Source organism: Mizuhopecten yessoensis, unplaced genomic scaffold (genome assembly GCF_002113885.1).
Source record: "Mizuhopecten yessoensis strain PY_sf001 unplaced genomic scaffold, ASM211388v2 scaffold9847, whole genome shotgun sequence".
Classification (NCBI taxonomy): Eukaryota; Metazoa; Mollusca; class Bivalvia; order Pectinida; family Pectinidae; genus Mizuhopecten; species Mizuhopecten yessoensis.
The window spans coordinates 3,738,420-3,756,922 of record NW_018408252.1 but is presented as its reverse complement, the minus strand read 5'-3'; the positions used below and the strand labels follow the sequence as shown (position 1 = coordinate 3,756,922).

The 18,503-nt window shown below is 36.4% G+C and overlaps 1 protein-coding gene across 1 annotated transcript in view; it reads right to left on the bottom strand.

The window, feature by feature from the left end:
* The window catches only part of LOC110458929 (glyoxylate reductase/hydroxypyruvate reductase-like), a 24,410-nt gene extending 10,318 nt beyond the window's left edge, over nt 1-14,092 (bottom strand). The window contains exon 1 of the mRNA XM_021510910.1: nt 13,778-14,092. Coding sequence (XP_021366585.1) covers nt 13,778-13,979 — 202 coding nt within the window. The 5' untranslated portion in view covers nt 13,980-14,092. The remainder of the gene's footprint in view (nt 1-13,777) is intronic.
* Between the last annotated feature and the right edge of the window lie 4,411 nt (nt 14,093-18,503).

The following is an 18,503-nucleotide window of genomic DNA, read 5'->3' as shown; positions in this document are numbered from 1 at the left end:
TTTTTAACATATTTGACCCCTGTGACCTTGAATATGGGTGAAGGTCATTCATTTGAACAAACTTTGTAGCACTTCATCTCAGCATGCTACTGGCTAAATATCATCACCCTGAGCATTTTGGTTATTCAGAAGAAGTTGTTTAAAGGTTTTTTAATACAATTGACCCCTGTGACCTTGAATATAATTGAAGGTCATTCATTTGAACAAACTTGGTAGCCCTTCACCCAAGCATGCTACTGGCCAAATATCATCTCCCTGGGCATTTTGGTTATTGAGAAGAAGATGTTTAAAGTTTTTGACATATTTGACCCCTGTGACCTTGAAAATAGGTGAAGGTCATTTATTTGAACAAACTTTGTAGCCCTTCATCCAAGTTTGCTTCTGGCCAAATATTGACACCCTAGGCCTTTCGGTTATTAAGAAGAAGTCGTTTAAAGTAAAATATTGACGCCGGACGACGGACTGACGGACGGACGGACGGACGGACGGACGGACGGACGGACGGACGGACGACGGACGGACGGACGACGGACGCCGCGCCACGGCATAAGCTCACTTGGCACTTCGTGCCAGGTGAGCTAAAAACCAGACATTACTTTTATCCCGAAATCGAGAGCGTGAGATCGTAAACGGATAGGTTAAAATATTCGCAATACATTTCCAATTTTCAGTAAACACATTATCTCGAAATAAGGCAAAAATGAATTCCCCGTGTATACAATAAATGTTTATGATTCTTTAATCCAGTTAAATCCGATCAAACACATGTGTCTGTCGTTCATTATACACTTTTCACCACGAGCGGTCAAGCAGCGGGTTGTTTTCATGTTACCATGTAGGGGTCAACTAAGGTCAGCATCGGAGTTTTTTTTTAAAGGACGTAAAAACCCGTCCTGTAGAATCATTTATTTGTGTGGGGTTAAAATTTCGTGGTTTTCATATACTAGCCTGTTTCAAAGGCATTATATTTCACTGATTTCTTATTTTCACCTACCTATATTATACCAAGTTTATTTTTTCGTGCGGATTTAATTTTGTGCATTTTTGTTATCCACGAAATAAACGAAATTTAATGTCCCACGAAAATTTATGATTTTACAGTACGTGCAAGAGGCCCAATGGGCCTACATCGCTCACCTGGTATTAATCTCACACTTGTAATCTTAAAAGTGGACTAAAATACAGCTACAGGCAGAATATCAGTGTTTGATTCATAAGAATCTATTTAAAGATTTAAACATGAAGCCTGTGTCCTAGAATGTCGAACAAGGACATTAGGTTGAAAGTGGGTCAAGGTCATTCATTTGAACAAACTTGGTAGCCCTTCATCCCAGTATGCTACAGGCCCAATATCAGTACCCTGGGCCTTTTGGTTATTGAGAAGAAGTCGTTTGAAGATTTTAAAACATCTGACCCCAGTGACCTTGATAGTGGGTCAAGGTCATTCATCCCTGCCTGCTACAGGCCCAATACCAGTACCCTGGGCCTTTTGATTATTAAGAAGAAGTGGTTTGAAGATTTAAAGACATTTGACCCCTGTGACCTTCAAAGTTGGTCACGGTCATTCATTTGAACAAACTTGGTAGCCCTTCATCACAACATGCTACTGGCCAAATAGCATCATCCTAGGTCTCTCAGTTATTCAGAAGATGTTGTTTGAAGACTTTTTAAGATAATTGACCCCAGTGACCTTGAAAATGGATGAAGGTCATTCATTTCAACAAACTTGGAAGCCCTTTATCACAGCATGCTACTGGCCAAATAGCAGTACCCTGGGCCTTTTGGTTATTGAAAAGAAGTTGTTTGAAGATTTTAAGACATTTGACCCATGTGACCTTGAAAATTGGTCAATGTCATTCATTTGAATGAACTTGGTAGCCCTTCATCCCAGCATGCTACAGGCTCAATATCAGTTCCCTGGGCCTTTTGGTTATTGAGAAGAAGTTGTTTGAAGATTTTAAAGACATTTGACCCCTGTGACTTTGAAAATTGGTCAAGGTCATTCAAACTTTGTAGCCCTACATCCCAGCATGCTACAGGCCTAATATCAGTACCCTGTGCCTTTTGGTTATTGAGAAGAAGTTGTTTGAAGATTTTAAGACATCTTACCAGTGACCTTCAAAGTTGGTCAAGGTCATTCATTTGAATGAACTTGGTGGCCCTTCATCCCAGCATGCTACAGGCTCAATATCAGTACCCTGGGCCTTTTGGTTATTGAGAAGAAGTTGTTTGAAGATTTTAAGACATCTGACCCCAGTGACCTTGAAAGTGGCTCAACGTTATTCATTTGAACAAACCTGGTAGCCCTTCATCCCAGCATGCTACAGGCAAATATCAGTACCCTGGGCATTTTGGTTATTGAGAAGAAGTGGTTTGAAGATTTTAAAGACATCTTACCCCAGTGACCTTGAAAGTGGGTCAACGTCATTCATTTGAACAAACTTGGTAGATCTTCATCCCAGCATGCTACAGGCCCAATATCAGTACCCTGGGCCTTTTGGTTATTGAGAAGAAGTTGTTTGAAGATTTTAAGACATCTTACCCCAGTGACCTTGAAAGTGGCTCAACGTAATTCATTTGAACAAACCTGGTAGCCCTTCATCCCAGCATGCTACAGGCAAATATCAGTACCCTGGGCATTTTGGTTATTGAGAAGAAGTTGTTTGAAGATTTTAAGACATCTTACCACAGTGACCTTCAAAGTTGGTCAAGGTCATTCATTTGAACAAACTTGGTAGATCTTCATCCCAGCATGCTACAGGCCCAATATTAATTCCCCTGGGCCTTTTGGTTATTGAGAAGAAGTTGTTTGAAGATTTTAAGACATCTTACCCCAGTGACATTCAAAGTTGGTCAAGGTCATTCATTTGAACAAACTTGGTAGCCTTCATCCCAGCATGCTACAGGCCCAATATTAATTCCCCTGGGCCATTTGGTTATTGAGAAGAAGTTGTTTGAAGAATTTAACACATCTTACCCCAGTGACCTTCAAAGTTGGTCAAGGTCATTCATTTGGAAAAACTTGGTAGATCTTCATCCCAGCATGCTACAGGCCCAATATCAGTACCCTGGGCTTTTTGGTTATTGAGAAGAAGTTGTTTGAAGAATTTAAGACATCTTACCCCAGTGACCTTCAAAGTTGGTCAAGGTCATTCATTTGAACAAACTTGGTAGCCTTCATCCCAGCATGCTACAGGCCCAATATTAATTCCCCTGGGCCTTTAGGTTATTGATAAGAAGTTGTTTGAAGATTTTAACATATTTGACCCCTGTGACCTTGAAAGTAAGTCAAGGTCATTTATTTGAACAAACTTGGTAACCCTTGATCTCAGCATGCTACTGGCCAAATATCATCATCCTAGGCCTTTTGGTTACTGAAAAGAAGTTGTTTAAAGTAAAAAGTTGACGCCGGACAGACGGACGACGGACGGACGAAGGACGCCGCACCATGGCATAAGATCACTTGCCTTTCGGGCAGGTGAGCTAATAAACTGTAACTCATAACATCATTATTAAAACTTGATGAATACAAATTAAACCAATTGAAATAGATTAATTTAATCCGCAAATACTTCTGTTCAATTTAAATGTGATTGTGGGTATTAACAAATGAAGAGTTGGCACTGGACATTTATTTAGTATATGTACAAAAGCATGTGGCAAAGCAACAGTTGTCATCGAAACACCTAAACATGTACACCGTTGTCATAGGTTTCAATCCAATCGTTGTTAACTTAACACCAAGGTACTCTAAACTTTCGTAATTATTTGCTAAGCATTTGATGCACAATAGAGCTAAGCCCAAACTCATCTATTACAGATAATACTTGCAGTCTTAATTTGGACAAGATAGCACAATTTGACCAGTTTTCTTCAAACAAAATCATAGACAATAGCGGTAACAAACAATATACATGTATGCAATTACAGTAACATGGACCGAAACGACACCAAAACAACAGGGAAGACAACATGAGCCATGGAAAACAATGTAGACGAAGTCACGAAATTCGAAGGGGAATGTGTTTCCTGTTATGATACATGTACCCGCCATGCAATATCTTTACGCGGAGTTGTCGTCCCTTACTATCATTGTTTGGAACGAAAACGTTAGGTAGAGATTACCCACCATAGTGTCACCCGTCCAGCCTAAAAATAAGTATTACAGTGACGTATATATAAATATATTTACATGCATTTAACTATGCAACCCAGAAACTACTTTATATACACAGAAAGTATACATAAACGTCCTTGTACCAGCACTTTAAATAACAAAACAAGTTTCAGGATGTTGACCGAGTTGTCCGATAGCCAAACCTAACTTAACAATGTAAGTGCCAACTTACATATACAACACTGCACCTAGTCCTGCAAGAATGCACTAGATACAGTGTAGGTAGGTTACAAGACCGTGTGTGTCTTTGTGTTTTTTCTTTTCTGGTGCGTACTCGAAAGTGATATGAAAAGTTTTAGATCAACACCTGAACACCTGATCGAAACTGGACCCCTCTGCCCCCCACACACACACTCCGAAAGAAAATCACCACCACCGATTGAATTGCATATAACTGAATAAATAAATAAACTGTGTGTCGTTTTGTAAATCAATTCTATTTTTGCCATGTGTTATAACAAACCTCCCACACGTCTAGTAAAGTCTCAAAATACGCTCGGTCTTATAATTATCAACAGGTCCGTGTGAATTGGTGATGACGTCATCAATATCAGATCACAAAGGAGAGATGCCCTCGGATGGCCGAGCAGAAATTATTCACTAATTATATGATACGTGTTTGGCGTCACTGTCCTCTACACACTACACCCGGGCGAGCATTATCCTTTGCAGGTTCGGGGGTGGTTGTGGATCATGTGGCGACCAATGTGTTGCTACCTTATATCCGTATATTGACGGTTCAAACTGGGTTTTCTTTTCTTAACTTTTTCCTTGTGATTACTGACGAGACATATACGTATGAGCGACTTAAGAGGGCAGCGGGTGGGGCTTACGTAATCCATATACCGAAATGGATTCGTACACGTGTCTCCCATTACAAAACCTGACTCTCTGTACCGGTTTTTGTTTTCTATTTTCAGTGGCGTGACTGTCTCTCTCGGTAAATGGTTAGCCTGTTGTCAGACTAATAGGACTTGGTTGGTTGTCCTGTTACTGTGTCAAGGTTTTGCCTTTTCATTGTTGTTTGTCGTCAACCTAACAAGGCTTGAACAACACTTATCTCCAGCATGCGACTGAGGTCCGATTCTTTCAAGGCTGGTCGGCTTAACTTTTCGTTAATCTATAGTTTAACTCAAAATGAATAGTTCATGCAAATACACCTATTTAAGCAAGAACATGTCACCAAATTATCTCTCTGTCTACTTCTATCAATTAGTTATCATATTTCGAGAAGGAAACTAAAAGCAGAGCAAGTGTTCCTGGTCCGGCCTCGTTACTGACGATTCGCTTCAATTACTTTGCCAAGTTTGACGTATGTTGTTTGTACTGAATTTCAATTTTAATTTGAACTTTGACGTCATTTTGAACATCCTGATTCAAGTGTCTGTTAATCTAAACATTACCAGGTACAGTCAGGATTGGGGCTTCCGGGAATTGGTATTGTCAGTGTCCTGTTCGTAATAAATCTGTACGTGGTGCACTATAAACAGGTAACCGCAGTCCGGTAACCTATATCCGGATTTCATAGTCTAGGCAAAACATTTCTTGATCATTAGAACCTGGGAGTTTTTTTCCGAGAAATTGACAACACGACAACACGTATTTCGCGGGAATGAGGTGGCCTTTTTTAAAAAAAAATTGTTTGTATGACTTCCTGCAATAATAAAATGTATCATGTTGAAAAATAGAATATAATTTAAAGAAAGGATATGTTCTCCATTTTGACCGCATATTTAATCGAAAATCAAAGGGTATATAATTTAGTTTACAAAATAGGGACAAAGTCGTTAAACATTTCAATGTTTTATTATTATTATTTTTGTGCCATGGTTAACGTAGTCTGCCATTATTGAAATCACAGTAAAGTACGACGTAGCCCATCCATACTCCAGGGTTTACGCTCACTTACGCTCTCTGCACAGAGCATAAGCGACACAATCGGGAACCGTCGGCACTTTCCGTAAACGAGAAAATACTCGTTTACGGAAAGGGCCGACGATTCACGATTGGTTGTTCGCATGGTAACAGCTAAGGTCAGGGTAATCGGTTCAAAATGTTTGATCAAATTCGCCGAGGTGTTCTGCACTTTAATGTACACAGTTACACAGGGACCTGATTATTTATTATCAAAGCATCAACATATTTCGTATTTCCATTATATCTGACAATTGTATGGTATTTGTTTTAATTATTTTTATCACATTATGCACCGTGTTATCCAGTGAATATACCCATGTTATATTTTTTTGCGTATTAACCCATGCAATATGACCCACCAGCCCTGTGATTGGTTGTAAGTTTCAATTGTTTCAATTGTGACGTCACGCTAGGACAAGTACATGACGTCACAGACTTACGCACTAGAGCCAAAATGGCGGCTTTTACATTTCAAAGTTGCATAAAAATTGTCGTTTTACACAAATAAATGCCACAAATCTTGATTATGTGATAAAAAGGATCTAACACTCGTTTTCATTTTATATTTAATTCATGAAACTCGTCACGAATTTTTGGTTTTAGCTCGCCAGAAGCTCGCTAAATATTCTTAAGACTCGTTTCATAAATCTCATATGAAATGGAAACTCATGAAGATCCTATATGTATATGAACATCTATAACACAGATCGACACCTGAAATCAATGACGTAATTGAAAGTTGTGTTTTCTGTTTGGTGTTGATTCGTGTCTTTGTTATCGTGTCCCTGTGCTCTAGTTCAACGACCCAAATACCGCGCCCTTACGACCCGAGTTCTGGTCTTATTCAATTATGATGCTATGTACCTCCTAGGCTGTCACCCGTTACACGATCCACAGTTCAATCATAACAATAGTTTGACTTGGTCGTATGATATTTACATACCAAGCGCGTTTACAGAGGAATTATAATTATACAAAATGCTAAAAGCTGTCGTATATACATGCGAAAACATGTGATAAATATTTCTTATTTTGACAACGAATGAATCAGAATTAGGTAAACCTCATAAATTATTCGCTAATAACACGCGTTCATAGCCCCATATCTGATAACCGCTCAAATGTATCATAGCCAAAAGGAATCCAAGCGAAGAGGTATTCGAATTCAAACAAATTATCCTAATCCGTGGAAAAACCTGACCGATGATAGTACATGTATACATGTATTAGTAATATTCAGGTTTTAGGCATGTAACATGGGTGTATATCGGGGTTTCATATTTCCCACAGCGGAGGGCAAATTTATCAAACAACTCACCCTGCAAACCCTTTTAAGTAAAAGAATACAGAAAATAAGAAATGCTCATGTGTTATTGTGTGCGATTCAACCTTGAAAGTACATTTGTTGTTTTTATATTTTTAGATGACTTCAAAAGTCGGTAATCATCGGTATTTTTCGGAGAAAATAGCTTTCAGTCCGCTAAATTTAACTCGAATATTAACATTTATATCACAAGGTATACCGAGCTCAAACCGCAACAGAAAATAACAACTAAGAATCAATTGTTATTTTTCGGTTTTTCTTTTAAGTTGCTCTTGCAAAATTAGAATGCATGCCCTCTAGCTAGCACACGTACACACATAAACATTTCCAGGGTGGCGCTTTTTCATATTATCTGACAAGAACCGCAATTTAGAAAAACATGGTTTTCAATGTTATCAACCAATGAAATCTAACAGACACTCGTTTAGATACTTCAAAGTATATACGCTCAAAAACGCTAACACATATATATTGATACTTTGCAAGTCACATTAATTCTCGTTTACGTATGCTTAAAGTCACGTACGTCAGTCTCCTTGAAATGACCTTTCCTGGTTCGCCTTAGCTGTATTTTAACACGTCCATCTGAAACTACACTAATCGATATACACAGTTTGTTGTGCACTGTGTGCGTTTACTCGCCAGAATACTGCCTAGGTAGGTGGTGTTGAATTATTTAAACATGTGCACCGCGTAGCAAACCAAGCACATTGGAAGCTGCTGTCCTTTGGGGTTTTCTATAGTCTCTGATAAATGTATGTTTGATTGTAGGCGAAATAATATAAGATCAGTATAACAACTTTAAGGTACCGATATGTCACAGCAGCTAACAACGACAGATATTGCATAAATGTGAAAAATATTTAAACAAATACAAAATTTCACATATATGCAGCAATACAATAATGTATAATTGTGTAATTATTTATTTATTATTCATATTTTTACCATATCTATCGTTTCCAGCCTCTGTATAGCGTGCATGTGGATAGTGCTGAGCGATAATTGATCATGAGAGTCCTAGGAGTTACTTAAATTTTCCCGAGTAGTCTCCCTTCACCTTGATCAGGAATTCATATTCTCGTGATCAATGCAAGCTTTCTTATAACTCACTTAATAAAATCATGTCAAACGATCAAAAAGTAATATGTTAACATTGAAAATAGTATTCGACTTTAAGTCTCTTCAGAAATTTTCCAAATCACTGACAAAATATTGTGTTTAATCTATAACAGGAACAAGAAATACGGTATGAGCACAAAATCCATGCTTGAGTATGAAAACGGTTTCGTGAATACGGGCCACGACCTAGTCGCCGGAATATTCACCCGGTCGAAAAGAATGACCTGATGTTTGGCAATTTTCCAGACGTATATCATTCGTTATGACATTTACGCCGCGTGATGAAAACGTGGTGTGTGCTGATCGGCTAGCGCGGACCAGGCGTGGAGTTGCATCAGCAAATCTAACAAGGGACGTCACGAAAAGTATGATGCAACGGCACCGAGTGCTTTAGAGAGGGCTGTTTTCACTGAGTGCAAAGATATTTACCAACAAAAGGCAGGTGTTGTTTTATGAAACAATGGCAAGTCAATTACATACTGTTTCATTAAACCTGCATGTGAATACCCGATGTTTACCTGTGTTTCATACAGCATATTATCTCCGATTACTTTTGCTATGTTAGGTCCAAATCAACCATTAATCGTTCATTTTTACCGTTTTCAGTTGAAGCATTCATATAAGCAGTCAGAGATACACGCTATAGAGAGCGGTTAGTCATAAAAACAGAATTAACAATTTAACAAATGAAGATTTGCTGGAAATTATTATTTTAATGTTAAACAAAATTCTTTCGATTTAATATCCAGTGTGTTACGATAATATCAGTCAGGGGATAAGGATTACCTTTTTGAAATTGCAGTGTTTTTCAGGATCAGCCAACTGAAAAGTGCGTCTCTTTCATGGATTCACACATCAAGGAATATAATCTTAGATGTTTGGGCGTAATACTTTATACTTTATTCTGTTTCGAGCACATCATTCCAGCTCGCTGGCAATGTAATTCAAAACTAAGGTGGCCTCGGGTGGCAAAGCGTCGGTGTAAACATTTTAGAATTGACGTCACATGTACAATTCTGGTTTCACTGTTTAAATAACAGACGTTCCAATTTTTGTCCTAGATTTGAAATAAATAGACGGGTGTTTTGAGATATCAGGACAACGTCTATTATACACTAAAGTATACTAAGTACTAGAAGGAGTAGTACATTTTTGTACTTAGTATAATAGGGATAAGTCGCTTGGTACAAAAGCTCATTGTACGCGCCACGGTCGCTGATCACGTACTAAAGTTGCGTCATCTTATAGGTTTCACCAATGACGTCATCCGAATGATGCAATGTCATTAGAAACCGATATAGATCAGGCCCCTGCGGCAAAATGTCAGACAAGGAAAAAAGTAAAGATCAAATAAGGGATACTTATATATATACATATTAAATATGTACATTAATCACCCTTAGACCATACCAAAAGCAAAATGTGGTGAAATATAGATTATGAGTTTTCGCGATTTGATCTACTTTTGTTCGGCTATCATCTCGCCCCGGCCCTGTTCTTGACTTTTGGAGTAAATTTTGAGTTCATATTTTGTCCTCAGTACATATGCTAATGTTGAACTTGTAAAAAATATTACAGAATTTTATTGACGCAATGTGATATTGACAACTGTAATCGAAAAATGAAAAGAAAAGAAACTTAAGCGATGTCCAAATTAATTGAATCGTTTAAGAAACACCAACGTATCTAGGAAAGTAAACAGACGTCTACTGGTGAAATATAAAACTACGTAAACTGTATGTACTCTTCAGTCGGTGAAAGGTAGATCTTTACCGCCCGCTGAGGGATGAAATAAATTGTTCAAACATACCGTGCTTGCCGTAATGATTTCGTCGGTAACGTGCTGGCCGTAATGATTTCGTCGGTAACGACTTTTAAAGCATTTTCAAAACGTCTTTAAACCGATGGTGTAAATTTATTTATCCATGTGATGTATGCCTAGGCATATATGATATATCAGTGTTAAAAAATCTGTAAAAAAAACACTTCGGTGTTTTTAATTAAAATGTAAATAAAACTTAATAACTCCACTTAAAACGCTGAAATGTTTAGTAAACATGATAAGGTTTCAATGACTACACACTACATTAAACTACGTAATGATTTGCAAATACACTGATCATGTGATTGATGTGTTTCTGGTTTATTCTTTGAAAAAAATGTTCACATTATTTAACGTAGTAACATTTTATCAGTATACACGACAGAAGTGCTTAATTTAACCCATTACCTTATACATTTTAATGAATAAATATATTTAAACAGTGGTAAATATCGGACGCGTGTTTTCGATAGAAATTTGCATGTTATCTCAAAACACGGATTCTAAATTTGAATCCGTTACGTTTCAAAACACTGTACACATACAAACAGTGGGAATGAGTCGGATGAAACAATTAAAACTGTATTGTGGTAAAATATTTTAGCGGTTTCTGAGGAATGAATGCAGTTAAAACAGTGAGGTCAAGTCATTTGAAGAATGCATGTATTTGTACATGTTAGGGGGAAGAATATCTTCGAAATTCCATGGGTACGTTCTCTCACGTTATCTGCGCGGGAGTGAGTGTAACCATTTGAATTTGAGGATGGGAAAATAACAGACCTGCAGTATTCCACTGCGTGATTGTATAAATTATTTCGATGACGGCTATCATATTATATGCAAGACCGAGTCTGTTTAAGTTTATCAGATGTTACATGTTCGTGTGGTGCTTTTGAATATATATATAAAAAAAAGTTAATATCATAAAAGAAACAAAATCAATCCATTGTAGACATCTATATATAGCCATCAGTTTCACTGTCTATGTCACAATAGCTAAACTAATTAAATGTCCGGCAATTTTAACAAAATAGGATATTTATTGATATTCCTTATTTTCATAGTTATTGATTAACATATTTTAATCATATATATATCCCTTTGAAACATTACCTTCTTGCATCTATGTGCTTGTGTCTACCTGTGGTCGCGAACACTGCATTTTTTTTTTTTTAACTTTTACTTCGTAGATCCAGCTAAGTATCCTTATTGTGTTGACTTCAACTTAAAATATATAAAGAGGGGATAAGGAACAATCGTATCTCCTTTGACCGACTCTATAAGCTAACACTTACATGTACCACACTTCCCGGTTCAACCATCGCTAAAGAAGACGTTAGTCAATGTTAGACAGACGGATTTATAAAGGTGCGGAGTGAAGTAATATTAGCAAATATCATCCAAACTATTATATAGATAGAGTAAATCAGAAGATGTCGAAATAAATACACCAGAAACTGATTGAGCAAACCTTCTAACTATATGCGTTAAAGCCCTATATAGTCAAAAAATTACAACCACTAAGTGACGCTATATATATAGACAAGAATTCCGTCTTTGCGTATTGCAGAGTTATCTTCTCTTGGGAGCAGGTATTGATTGTTACGTCATTGGTTTGTGTGAGAAAATTACGTCGTTTTCTCAAAAAATGATGACGTTACTCTCACAAACCAATGACGGAACAATCAATACCTGCTCACAAGATACGATTAAGTATCTATATCGTCGTAATATATATATATAGGTCTACCATGAGACTTATTTTCATTTAAAAGAAAAATAATACAATGTCTAGGACACGGACATATATTATGTACGTTACTTTGTCAATCTTCAATGAATGCATATATGTATTGTTCTGTTTGTGAATCTTCGATTCGGGGGAAATAAAGAGAAAAATAATAATTCAAGACTCTCTTTTATTTCAATTTGTCCCCTACTTTAATTTTTAGTTATTTTCAAATTCCAACCATGAAAAATACATCTATTTATTTATATACATCTACATAAATAGTTGTTTAGTCGGTCGTTAGATCTTATTTTTTCTATATTTACTTACTTCACAAGGACATATAAATATATATAGATAAACCTAAATACCTGTGTCAAATCAGTATATTTGAACTTTACAAACTTAGACGCTTGTGCACGTAATGTGAATGCTAACGACATTCCAATAGGGCTGCCATACCAAACTGCATATCAAATTCAATAACCTGTCACAAAATAAAAATCCTCCAATATTTTTCAATCATAATTGAGGTAAATTTCAGAAAAAAACATTCAACAACTGATGAAAAACTCACTTTATATATGTACATTTCCAAACTAAATAAAAGTCACAATTCAGAAAAAACACATTTAAACTTGTAAATATCATAGGGTTGGATGTCCATGGAGATGCATTTGTCGAGAAAATTGTAAGAAAATGTGTCAAATCTCCAGAATAATGGCATATATTTCCCCTGAATAAATCACAACTGAGCACAAAGCGAACAAGGCTGACTTAGGTAGGAAAAAAGCATGCAAAGCAGGTGAGATTTAACACCATTCACTACAGGTTCTCACTCAGGTAATATGGCTTGACTTGTATCAAAAGGCTTGTTAGCTTGATGGATTATTGTAAAATATCCAATCAAAATACATGTCATCATTCTCGAGATTTTAAGCATTTTCTCACATTTCTCTCGACAAATGCATATCCATGGACATCCAACCTTATGATATTTACAATTTTTTTTTTCTTAATTGTGACTTTCATTTAGCTTGGAAAATGAACATATAAAACTTGAGTTTGTCATCAGTTATTGAATGGGTTTTTTCTGAAATTTAGTGTGCATGTACCTCAATTACGTTTGAGAAATATTGGAGGAGGATTCTTTTGTGACAGGGATTGTTTAATGCCTAATTACGAAACGCATTATTAAATTTGATATACAGTTTGGTGTGGCAGCCATATTGATTTTTAATAATAATTCTTAACTTTATTCAAATTAGATTATCTATATAATTCCTTTCTATATAAGGGAGGTTGACTTTTAAATATAATATATTGATAATGATTTGCCTGTTGAAGCTTATAAGTAGGTAAGCCATGCATGTCGAATGATGATTAAATGTCAAATATGATATATCCAGTACAGGTAGGGCTGACGATTTCTCTTAATTCTCTGCATGAGACTATTCACGACCAACATATGAATGACCATACGTAACTATGTCGAGTTACAGATTTTTTTTCTGGAAAACAGCTTTCGACCTAGATTCTACTAAATATACTGTAGGCCTACCAGGTGTAATAGACCGCATTTTCGCTGTGACTTCCTCTACCACTGATCTGTAATTACATACCACAGTGAACAACTCGTGATATAAACATAAATGATCATAAATAGTTTATAAAAACTGATCTTACCTGCCGATTCAAGTAACTCTCGGTCGATTTTATCCTCGGCTGTACACCAAATTGCATCAACACCCTTCACCATGCTGACAAGTTCACCTCTGGGTACAGCCTGATTTCCATCCCAAATCGCTACATTGCAGGCTTTGAGTAAAGTATCAATCCCTTTCTGTGGGATATGATATGTGATGTATACTTTTGGCCGTGGTTTCATCCTCAGAACTTAAGATCCTCTCACGTTTAAAACATAAACACAGTCTATGTGTACACCCGTCCCGGAGTTTGTTTTGTTCGACGCTTATAAATAGGCCGTCCTTGACATATGACGTGATGAGTCTCGTTTTCGGCGGGGCACCGAGAGGGGCGCGCCAGTAGATCTACCAATCAGATGCTGGTATCTGCACACACCCACCTCCGACAGTAAACAAGTATTGTAGCTTACACACATCTCGATGTGGGTCGACACTAGCTGAAAACCGGACATCTTTTTTGCTAGGTCACGATTTTGCATGGTTCATGATTTCAAATTTAGACTAAAGTCAACCCACGCATTTACGTACATTTTGCAATGTCATCAGAACGTCAATTGATTTAATGCACAATATTCCATAAAGTACAAATTGTTGTTTACGGTTGAAAAGATAGAGGAATACATTACGTAGCTGCAAGCTGTCAAATCCGAATTCAGGGAGGGGGAGAGTCTGTTCTTAATCATTTGTTTGTTTGACTACGAGATGAAGAAAGGTATAAGATTGAAAGGAAGATTAGTAGAAGCAGTACGTGTTTTAAGTATAAATGGGAGGGGAGTATTCTGACCTGTTTTTTTCTGAATAGGAAGTAGGTCAAATGTCGATGACCTGCATGACATATGTGAATTGTATTTATAAAACTATTTCTATTTTACCTTTAGTCTTTATTTCTTAAACAATTATTTTAATATAAGATTTATGTTATATTTACATCGTATATATATTTAAAAGATAATGCACATCCCCAATTTGACTATTTAAACCTATATATATAGATACGACCTTGATGTTATCATATACAAAATATTCACATGCTGAAAAGAGGGGCACGCAACAGTTTTATTTTATTTTAGTCAAATAATTAATGTTTTGTCATCAAAATTAATAATAAATGTTTGCGTACTCTGATGTATTAAAAGTTGCAGCAAATGACATCTGTCAACCGCGCCCGCGCCTGTCCGTCAGTAGTATTATATATAATATATAATTTTACAAATATTTATCAAAACTCTCTATGCAAAGTATTTATTAACAATACTAACATATTGCCGGTTAAAGAACCTTTATATACAACGAGCCGTTTATTTGTAGATTTTTAATGGTTGACATTTCCTCACGTGCTAAGCCATGGTTTTCATTGACATAGATCATGCTTGCCTGGGTGTTCCGTCGGAATGTTTTTATTGACGTATCAAGTTTGTCCGGGTACTTAACGGTTCCAGTGACTGCATGGGTAAGTAAATATAGTAGAAACTGACAGTGCTTATATCACTTAATTACATATGGACAATGACCCGTAACAGCGCCATGGAAACGTGTATGAATATATTAATGCTTAATAAAGCTGTAACGTCAGAACAGAACTTATTTTGAACATGTTAACAAAAATAGGATTGAACAAAATAAATGATTTTGAAGCCATATGCCGCGTTAACTTTTTCCAGTGATTAACCGATCTGTTTTATATTGATTAATTTTTGGATCGATATCGTAATATTAGCCCCCAACAACATAAGTGACAACTCTTCGATTGTTAATTAATTTTGTACTGATACAACCTCTTGACCGAGGTATAACAGCTCTTAAAAATTATTTAGAATCGTTATTACAGAATTAAACAGACACATCCAAGTCCGTGTACGAACCAGCCGATATGAAAAATATAAAGTACAAGTTGTTTATTTTTCCAATTAAAAATGTAATATTAACGGTGCGCAAAATCCGATATATATAAATGAGGTTGGGCTTCAATGATCCGTAACCTTAATCCTTAAAATTTCGTCTTCAGCAAAAGTGGTAGTATAAATCTATATTTATATATATACGGTCGTATAACGGCGACAATGTTATATATGTCTCCTAAAACACAGTTTGGATATTGAGACATCCGGCTTTGTAGTAGCTCGATGGTTGGACAACCGGATTAGTGACGACTGCATAGTGTGACAACCAGATTAGTGATAGTTGGATAGTGTGACAACCAGATAAGTGGTGGTTCGGTAGTGGGACGACCGGATTAGTGGTGGTTGGATATAGTGGGACAACTAAATTAGTGATGGCTGGATAAAGTGAGACAACCAGATTAATGTTAGCTGGATATAGTTGGACAACCAGATGAGGGGTGCCTGGATAGTGGGACAATCAGATTAGTTGTAGCTGGATATAGTGGGACAGCCAGATTAGTGGTGACTGGAAAGTGGGACAACCAGATTAGTGGTAGCTGGATAGTGTGACAATCAGATTAGTAGTGGCCGGATAGAGGGACAACCAGATTAGTGGTAGCTGGATAGTGTGACAATCAGATTAGTAGTGGCCGGATAGAGGGACAACCAGATAAGTGGTAGCTCGATATTGAGACAACCAGATTAGTTGTAGCTGGATATAATGGGACAGCCAGATTAGTGGTGACTGGAAAGTGGGACAACCAGATTAGTGGTGGTTGGATAGAGAATCAAACAGTTTAGTGGGGCAACCGAGTTGGTGTTAGCTGAATGAAAGAGGTTCGATCTAATTGTACAAAGTGTATGTCTGTGTACTGTAAAGCGTTTTAGAGTGGCTTATGTTAGCTAGATAGGGCGCTATATCAAATGTTGTATATTATTATTTTTATATCTAATCACAGTGGGAATTTATGTACATGTAGTTTTAATTTCAAGCTATAAGTCAAACGAATGTTGTATACAGCAGTCCTTCAACTTTGTATACTGAAAAATAGTTCACAAGATTTAAGGATATTTCTCGTAGCCATAAAATGTTGAAAGGAATTTTTTCCGGTGATTTACATTTAACTTTCTGCTTTAATATGCATCCTCGTAATCCCATTAGATGCGCTCAAAAGCAAATAATATTTGTCATTTTAAAAGAATGCAATATATAATATTTTTCCATTAACTTATGAACATTATTTTTGGCTTAAATATCATTTAAACCAGTTTCCCTGATAGTGAACATAGTGATGCTTACCTTCGACAATAAATTATGAAATTACATTTGCTTACGCATTTATATTGCATTTATATGCCTTGGTTTGTATAGTTCACATTCAAAATGGTGGTGTTGTTGATTTTTCATATTGCTGTATTTTATCGAAATTCTACTTGCCTAGCCCCCTGTGGCACCTCCGTCACACTAAACGCCCTCTCATAAACAGTTATTTGATATACAAATAATTCTCTCCTCTTGTTTCAACAGCACAACATGACAAACGATTTTTTTCTAACAAACTAATATTTATTTTGCAAACAATAAAAATCAGATTCAATTGCCATTAATGTTAAATTTGTTTCGAGAAACTTTGCACATTTATGATTAAAAGTATACAACACGCAGTAATTAAAGTATTAAGTTAATGACAAAAATTAACGACCTCTGTTCAAATACATATCAATTCAAAATAAGTAGATGAAGAAGTTATACGAAGCTACATATATGTACTACATTTGGTATATAACACTTTTCAATCGATCTGCTTTTCACGTTTTATGTAAGTATTATTGCATGGAGATTGCTTATCGCATAGAAATCACAGGGGCCTGTTTTTTAGTACGTTATTTTTTTTTTAAATACCCCTACGATTTATTATACCAGGTAGTGTGCAATTCTTGTGTATATTTTCTTCCTTAATCCAAAGCGATACAGGCCCCCGTATGAAATAGGAGTTTTATTATATACTATTCATAGTTAATCTTTCAGGCGAATCTTGTGACGTAATCACACTAATTGGTATTTCATTTGGTCCAGGAAGTTCATGTACACACAAAACAAATCTATAAATAGACACGAAACGACGAGATGACAAACGAGTTGGCAATAAGAGCTAATGAATACAATACAGATCCAATACGCACGGGACCAACCGCCATTCACATTCATATAGCTTGTGGCTGGGTATAGGAACCCAGTATCGTTGCCAAAAACTGTAACTGCGCACTGTGAAGACTATAACTTTAAAAAACATTCCTGGAAAAAAACATGTATCGCTGGACTTTTATGAAAAAAATAAAATAGCAATGCTCTGAGCATAAAGTACAATGATAATCAGATCAGGATTCGAACCCTTGAACCCGATCAACGGCATTATTTCGGCAAAGTCGAGCCACGGTTATATATTCTAGATCTAGAGGTTAATTTATGTACATGAATAAAACTTTACAGTGGGATTTTTTTTAATTTGGTTTTTATCACAGGGGGCAGACCCAAAACTATGGACAAACATATTATCACTGTAGAAGTACATCGAACTATTATCATAGTGTATAGCAACTGAGTATACATAAGATTATTAATTATGGCGTAGCTACTTTTTCGGCATATTATTGTAAACTAGGACTTTACACCTATGGGTTCATACGCTTCACATGTCATTTTGTGAGACATGCATCCTTAATTAATACACATACTATCACAGGGGACAGACACAAAGCTATCAACAAAAATGCAGTGATAAGTCTACATGCGACTCCTCGTCCTGTACCCATAGAATTTTAATT